The 8,078-nt window shown below is 42.7% G+C and overlaps 1 protein-coding gene across 6 annotated transcripts in view; it reads left to right on the top strand.

Annotated features, from left to right (window-relative positions):
* The first annotated feature begins 1,991 nt into the window (after positions 1–1,991).
* ZNF800 (zinc finger protein 800) overlaps positions 1,992–8,078 on the top strand; it is a 49,413-nt gene continuing 43,326 nt past the window's right edge. For 5 of the 6 annotated variants that reach the window (XR_010945613.1, XM_067746904.1, XM_067746901.1 and 2 more), the window contains exons 1-2: positions 1,992–2,674; positions 3,164–3,282. Coding sequence is in view for 5 of the 6 variants with exons in the window: in XM_067746904.1 (XP_067603005.1) it covers positions 3,222–3,282 (61 nt within the window). In the remaining variant the exon portion in view is untranslated. Of the gene's footprint in view, positions 2,675–2,986; positions 3,006–3,163; positions 3,283–8,078 lie in introns of those variants that run through there. The other variant, XM_067746902.1, reaches the window with a different exon arrangement.

Genomic DNA, 8,078 nt, shown 5'->3' with positions numbered 1-8,078 from the left:
TGGAATGATAACAAAATCTCATTGAATTGTTGTTAGGATTAAATGAGTTAATGCTTGAGCTTAAAACATATTACGCAAAACATGTCAGATACTAGCATTGTTATTTTATAAAGGGAATGATCTAGGTCCTAGACCCAGTTCTGTTACTGTGTGACCTTCAGCAAATCAGTTAACCTATCTGGGTTTCAGTTTTCTGCCTATAAAGTAAGGTTTACTATGTAACTTCCATGGTTTCTTTTCCTCTTTAAAATTCTATGATTCAGGGTTCAATATTTGTTCTACCCACATGCACATTACAATCTTGTCTATAATTCTAATTTTTCAAAAATTGTTTAAAACTTATTCTATTAACAAGCAATTTTGAGGACCCTCTAGTAATGACCACTTTGAAGTACAATATAAATAATACTGCATTTACTCAGGAAACTAAACATTTTTTATTCACATCTGGTCAGCAAACATTTACAACTCTTACATATCCAAAGAGATGCCTTTTCAGGTTTATGAAAACTTAAAATTGTATATTCATTTTTTAAACCTATGATAAATTTGCTTATTAAAGTAGGAAAAGATCTTCCAAAAGTGAAGACAATATTTCACCTCAAATTTTACCAAAGATCTCCAGTGTTAAATAAAATCCACTGTTAAGGGTCACGTTTAAAATTTTTTTCTATTTTTTTGCTTAAGCATATTACACACAATATTATAAAAATGTGATTTTTTAAATTGGCTTCATAACACCATCATGTGGACGTAGTTTATTTTACACTGGTTTATAAATTGTGGCATTTCATTTTAGTTTGATGTTTTGTATTGCTTCTTGACAATGGGACAGATAAAGAGATCAAACATACTAAGGTAACCAGTTAGTATGTAGAATGTACAGTACGTGGAATTCCTTTTAAAAAGTTTTTCATTTTCCTATCCTTTTCCTGTCACCCCTATAACCAAGCTGCTACAGTCCCTTAGGACCTATGCAAATGTTCCATTCAATATTTTTACAGTAACAAATTTATCAATTACTGGGTCTACTACAAACTTAACTTTTAATTCTGAAAATAGATTTCAGTCACTCATTTGTTTTTCCAAAAGCCTATCTACGAAACTTTGTTTTTCAGGGATCCGAAAACTGGCAAGCTAACTACGAAGTGGATCTTGGGGGTGGCGGGGGGGAGAGATGGAGATAAACAAAGCAAAGGGGCTTCTTCTGTCTTAAAATTTTCATATTTGCTTCTGGAGCAAGAATTCCATCCTAGGCGTCGGGGAGAAGGCGGGGGAGGCGTCTCTCCTGCCCCCGAGCAGCGGCACACGGGTTTGCTGAATTTGACAGACCACTGCGATCTTGGGGGATTTTCCAAGCTGGAAGAGAGCGCCGATGAGAAAAAGTGCGTACAGCCCACGTGACCCAACTTCACTTTCAGGTGCCAGAAGCGGAGCGCAGCTGCAATCAATACCGATCTTCCACCAACTAGGTTGTATTCCTCCCAAGGACCTGCTAAAACCCCCGAAGTTCTGAGAGACACACTTCGGAAATTGTTGGGTTTAAAAAAAAAAAAGTTCCACTTGTACCATTTATGACAACTTTTTCGGAATCACCACGATTTACGGCTTACGCATTTGCCAAGCCTTTTCCTACAGTTCCCTCCCTTGCTTTTACAAGCCTCCCGTTTCGGTTCCACCGAAAGAAGAAAAGCGATAGCAACAGTTTGGTTGCCCAGCAGTCCGTCTCCCGGGCGCAATCACCGCACCAGGGGCCTCACACCTCTCGGCCCGCGAAGCCCAGGACTTCTGCTCCCAGTCCGCCGGGGACGTGCGGGAGTACGGCCGCTTCGAGACCCGGGCCGCGCCACCCGCCCCGGCTCCCTCCCCGCGCCCGGCCGCAGAGCGTCGCCACCCCACCGTCGGGGGCGCCGGGCTGGGCGCATGCGCGCGGCGCTCCCGGGCGTGCCGGCCACACTCCCCCCACCCACTCCGAGAGCTTGTCACTTCCTGCCCTCGCCCCATCTCCGTCCGGGGTCAGTCAGTCGCTCCCTGTCGCAGCCGGCGAGTCTCTGCTTCCCTCTTCCTACCCGCTCTGCGGCGGCAGCTCAGGCTCTTCGTGGAGGGGCAGACAGAGAAAGAGAGAGACTGACTTAATAAAGTTTCCTGAAACAACAACTATTACCAAAAGGAGCCCAAGGCGGGGGAAACCCCCATCCTTCCCCGCCCCTCTCCAAAAGCCTGAGGGACCGTCGCAGGTGGAGCGGCGCTGAGGGGAGCCGGGCTCCGGCGGCAGCCGTTGCCCTGGCAAGGGGCGCCTCGGGTCCTGCCCGCTCCGGTTCCGGCTCCTTCGGTGGCGGCGGCAGCGGCTGCGGGGCGGTACCTCCTGTCAACTGCCTGCGCCCGCGCGCCGTCAGCCCGCCCGCCAGCTCCACAGCGCGGAGGGACGCCGTGAGCCGCCGCCACAGCCGTCGCCTCGGGCCGCGGAGGGACGTGGTGAGCTGCGGCGCTTCCGCGTCAGCGCCGGCGGGGAATCTCTGGGAGCGCGTCTGGCCCGAACCCCGGTCCCTTCGCGCGGTCCGGCGAGGCTGCGCCAGGTGGGGCCCGAAGCCGCCTCTCACGCCAGGCTGTCCCCGCGGCCGTCCGGCCTGCCTTCCTTCCTTCCGCCCGCCCGTCGGCCCGCCCTAAGAGTTCAGTAAGTTGGGCGCACTTGGTTGGGGGGACGGGGGTTCAGCCGGGGAGACCCTGGCGCACGTGCGTCGCGGGAGGGCGCGACGTGGGCCGGCCGCCGGCGGGAGCTACACCTCGGCCGCCCGGCCGCCGCGCCCCCCGCCCCACGGGCCCCGGCGCCGGCCGTGCCCGCTGCGCTCCGCGCCACCGTCTCCGCGCGCGCCCGCCCGGGAAGGCGAGGCCGCCACCGCCGCCGCCGCCCGCGCAGCCGGCCAGGCCCTTGCCCTGCGCGCCCGGGGCTGCGTTTCCGGGTAGGGCGGTGAACCTGTGCGGGAGTTCGGGCTGAAGAAGCCTTCGTGCGTTTTTCTTTCTCAGTTCGAGAGGAGGGTGCAGGGCTGTGGAGGGCAAGCGGAGGGCAAGCGGAGGGCGGGTGAGGGGAACGTTTCTGGAAAATGCAGCCAGAACCCCCCCAGGAAGTTCAGGCTGAGTGACGGGTTTGTGCTTCTTTCAACAGCCAAGCCGCAATGAAGAGCTTCTTACAGTGAAAGGAAAGTAGGTCGCGCCCACTGAAAATGCCTTTAAGGGACAAATACTGTCAGACTGACCACCATCATCACGGATGCTGTGAACCAGGTATACGCCTTTCTTCAGTTACTTTGCCCTCCACCAGAGCCGCTCTGCCTTCTGTTTTCTTTTAGTTCTCCTTACCTCCTGCCCAAGAAGACATTCCTAACTAAGCAGGCTATAATTTCCCCCAGCATAAAACCAGTTATGAAGCTAAAAGCTTGTACAAACAAGAGATCTCCCCTGCTTGATCTCTTAAAAAAAGTACTGCAAGTGTCACCTTAAATCTTTTCCACAAGATCAATTACTCAATCCCCTTTCCTTTTCTTTCAAGGCAGCCTGCAGTTAGTAGTATACCCTCATGTTCTGTGAATGTTTAAAACTGAAGAGAAAGGAAAAAATGGGTAGTAGAATACTGGCATTATCTTCGAGGAAGCTGTTTCATGTAAATTTTTAGAAACTAAAAGTTTCTCGTGCTTTGATAGTGCTTAGAGACAGAATAATGCTTAAACTTAAAAATGAGTTTAGTTTGTGCTAAGAAAAGTTTGCTGAAGTCAACTTGTTGGAAGAATCAGGTTTTGTTAAGTGGAACCTCTTAAAGAAATTTCTTGGACAGAGCACATTGTTGCAAAATCTGAATATTTAGATAGAATACATAAATATTTTTAGGATAGTTTGTTCAGTGGAACTCTTTTGAGTTGAATTTATGAAATGAAGAAGTTGCTTTTTGAAGGCTCATGAAGAGTATTACAACCCTTTAATAAATGTGATATATAAACTCTTAATAGTTTCTCTGCTTATTAGAAGTATGATGTGCTTTGTCACAAACATTTAGAGATACAGCTTAAAAAGGGAATCCTTGAATACACAGTCACTAAACCAACTAAGGGCTCTTCTGTTACAGTTCAAAGGCAGTTGTTTATCATTATTTTTGATCTAAAAGTTATTAGGACTTTTTAATACTTTTGCTTGTTGTTTTGTTGGAGTATTTTAACTGCACTAATGTACTTGGTTTTGTCACAGTAGAGTTCATGTAAAGTAGAGTACTTTTTTTGTATAATGGGAAAAAATGGCAATGGTAAAAGGGGAAGAACTATTTTCGGAACACTTTGGTACACATGAGAATAAAATTTGTACTATGACCCTATCCCCACTGATTTGCTGAAAATAATACCTCTTCTAGTAAAACAGGCAATCCCAGGGTGGAATCCAGTGTTTATTCAACTGTTCCTGATCTACCTACCTTTCACCATCCTTTCTGCTGCATATTTTGTATCTTTGAAGTGATGATATATCACTTAACGTTTTGCCAAATGTTGAATGGATTTTGCTAGTTTTGAAGTACAAAGCTGTGAATGACTTCTTATACTTGTGTTCCACTGTCTTTTTATTCCATTTTTTTTCTGAGAAGTCATTTGAGTTGCATTAGTTAATTAAATCATCATATTAAAACTTCTTATTTAGGAAGAAATTTATTTGGTCACTCATTTCTTTATTTCTTTGACAAATCTTTATGGAGCACCGGTTAGGGGCTAGGCACTATTCAAGGCAATGGGGATATAAGTGGTGAACAAAACAGATAAAGCTCACCCCCTCATGGAACGTTTGAGTGGGAAGAGATAGACGTAAGTAAACAAGTAAGATAATTTGTGACCATACCTTATTTATAAAGTATATATTCTGGTAATTAAAGTTTTCTAGATACTTTAATGTCTTTTTAAAGAGGTTTTCCAGAGTTGAACTTTTAAATATGTGTTGGAACTTTTCTGCTTTTTCTCCCTCATTAACACAAATTCAGATAAGTTGCATTAATTGAAAAATTTCAACTTTATTTTGCCAGGAACTTTTCCCATGCAACTTATTTTTCAGACTGTCATGTCAAAAGTGGTTGGTATTTCTTCACTTTCTTAGTTAGAAGTAAACACTTCCTGAGGATTTAGTTCAGTGGAAAGCCAAAAGTTTAACTTACGGGGTAGTTAATTGTCATTATTTCAGAGGAAGGTATGGGCCATTATTGAGAGGAGTATGTTATGGTAGTTTTAAAAAGAGGATGCCCTCAGATGGAGGAAAGACGGTGACATGATGTTTGAGAAGATCTTTTAATGAGCTGTCCCAAGAGGTCTGACCTCCTTTGGATTATGAACGATAGGTGAGTTCTGAATGAGAGCAGTGTGTTCCTGAGCAGGTTTTGATAGGATGGATCAATTTGTATTGAGGGGTGGTGTTATAAGTCTATCAGTGTATGTAAAATATTCTTAGTTATGTTTTAAGAAAGTTTTTTGTTAGAGAAATTTTCAGATGTTCAGAAGTAGAGAGAATGGTATAAGGAACCTGATGTAGCCATTACACAACTCCCATCAGTTATCAATATGTGGACAAGCTCTTTTGATCTGTATTCTCCCCTCCCCACAGTTCCCTTCTCCATCCTCCAACTGCTCCCCTACTCTCTACTGTTTGAAAGCAAATCTCAGACATCATAGGTAGAAGGATATTTTAAGGGGCTTATTTTAAGGTAGGAGAGACTTAAAAAAGTGGGTGTTTTATTCTGGGAAGTGTGTTCTTGGAAGGATGTAAAGAAAGGTGTTAACTTCTGAGCGTTTGTGTTTTTTGGCTGGAGAGAGATGCTCCTTTTTTCCTGAATGGTCATGTAACCTGATCTTGGGAGGGATGTTAGGATATGTAAGAGGAAATTTTATAGAATACTAACATATAAAGTTTTTTTAGGATTGAGAGTATGTTTTCATGAAGAAAGAAAAGTTTCTTACAAGGGGACCTACACAGATGTGTATACCAAATGAATGTGTCCACTCATAACTGAACTAACCCTGGGGTTATTTTGAATGGTATCTCAGGATGTGTATGTATTCTGGTGGTACCAGTGATGGTTATGGGTAACAAAATTTTGCTCTAGCTTTAAAATCAGATGTTGTTATGTGGAAGTGGAAGTTAGTGTATTACAGGAAGTTTTCTGGAGCATATACCTAAATGAAGAAAGGGGGCTCTAAGGAGAAGTTTCCATTTTTTTCCCCCATATTTCTCCCTTATTCATTACTCTTTTTTTCATTCTTCCTTTCTAGAATTCTTGTCACTTACAGAGCCAGGCCTTCGAGCTTTTTAGTTCTTTAAAATTGTATAACTTCTACCCTATCTTCTGTAGTTGTTATTTTTTATAATCAGTTATTGGTTGTTACAGTGTACAAATACTGGAAAGAACATCTAACCTAAATAAATGATATCATCAGTCTACTTACAAACTTCTACTGTTGTTTCTCTAAGGGGTTGCATTCTACTTCTCTTAGATTTTGGAAAAGATTTTTCAGTTTTTGGTGTCAGGAAGGCAGTTGATTTGTAGATTATGATGATGATGGTGCTAGAACATTTATTGAGTCTTTACTATATTCCAGGCTCTGATATAACCAGGTACCTGCATTAGCCAATTTAATCCTCGCACAACCCTATGATTTGGGTACTTTTATTATCTGCATTTTAGAGGTGAGAACAGAGAAATCAGAGAGTGTAATTTGCCCTAGTGGTATCTAGTTATTGGTAGCAAAAGAATTTCAGCGCAATCAGTCCAGGTCTGGAGTCTTCTGTTCTTAACCACTGCAGTTAGTGCCAATGTCAGATATTCCCAAAATGAGTTGTATTTGTGTGTATGTTCTTAAAAACACCTCAGAGTTTCTCTTAAAATTGGGAAAATTTTGCTTAATGGAATGATTTGGTCCTGAGACATAGTTCCTCCCCTTTGTGTACGCTGAACTTAAGAGTTGAAACCAAAATGAGAATCTAAGGCTGTGTCTCTACACATAGCCTAGCAGGCCTTATCAGACAGCTAAATGCTGTCCAAGCCTGGGCCCTGAAGCAGTAGCAGCACACATTACTGAAGTAACCCTCCTTATCTTCTCACACTGAGCAGATGATGGTAAAATATCATCTAGGTTAAGATGGTAAAACATTATAACATATTGAAAAAAAAGAGGTAATTAAAATGGCCAATTTTTCTCCACCACAACTATCTCTTTATTTGATATCTGATGGGAAACTTCAGTTTTCCTTTTCACTTACCTTGTTTCTTATTACCATAATCTTATTTATATTATATATTTATACTGCTACTCTGGGAATTTTGGAAAGCAGGCATGATATAGACCTCTGTATATGAAAATTTTTACTTTTACAATGGGAATATTATTTTTACTTATTATAAAAACGCTTACTTTCTAAAGTGCACACTTCCAAAAGCCCAGGCTAGTGAAGTGTGAGGCAGAAAGTGAAAATCACCCCTATAAACCCACCCTGATGGAAAGAACCATTGTTAAATTTCGTTGGTATCCCATCAGACTTTCTGTGTTTATATTAGCATTTATACATAGACACACATATACCTTAAATTTATTTCTTTCTGTAGCTACTGAAATATATATTAATATAATTGAGGTCATATTCTATAACCTGTTTTTGTTGCTTAGCAATGTAGTATTGACATCCTTTGTTGTCAGTACATGTAGACCTAGCTCATGCTGTGTAAGAGCCATGAGAGATTCTGTTGTATGGATATTTCATAGTTTATTTAGTCTGGTTCCTTTTGAGAGACTTCTAAGTTGTTTGAAATTTTTCTCAATTATTTACAGTACTGCAGAGTGCTGCAGTGAACTTTCTTGTACATCTGTCGTTGTGCACTTGACCAGTTCTTTCCTTAGGTAGTGGTTTTTGAGTTTTGCTCTCTTAATTGCCCAGAGAGCTGTACTAGATTGTCCGGAGAGTTTTGGAATGGTTTATGAGGTGTGGTTAGGTTATCATTGCCCTAGAATTTTGGTTAAATATAGTGGTTCCTCTTCAAGGGGAATAAAAAGGCAAACATGACT

Source organism: Pseudorca crassidens, chromosome 8 (genome assembly GCF_039906515.1).
Source record: "Pseudorca crassidens isolate mPseCra1 chromosome 8, mPseCra1.hap1, whole genome shotgun sequence".
NCBI classification, from domain to species: Eukaryota; Metazoa; Chordata; class Mammalia; order Artiodactyla; family Delphinidae; genus Pseudorca; species Pseudorca crassidens.
This window is presented reverse-complemented; position numbering and strand designations above follow the sequence as displayed.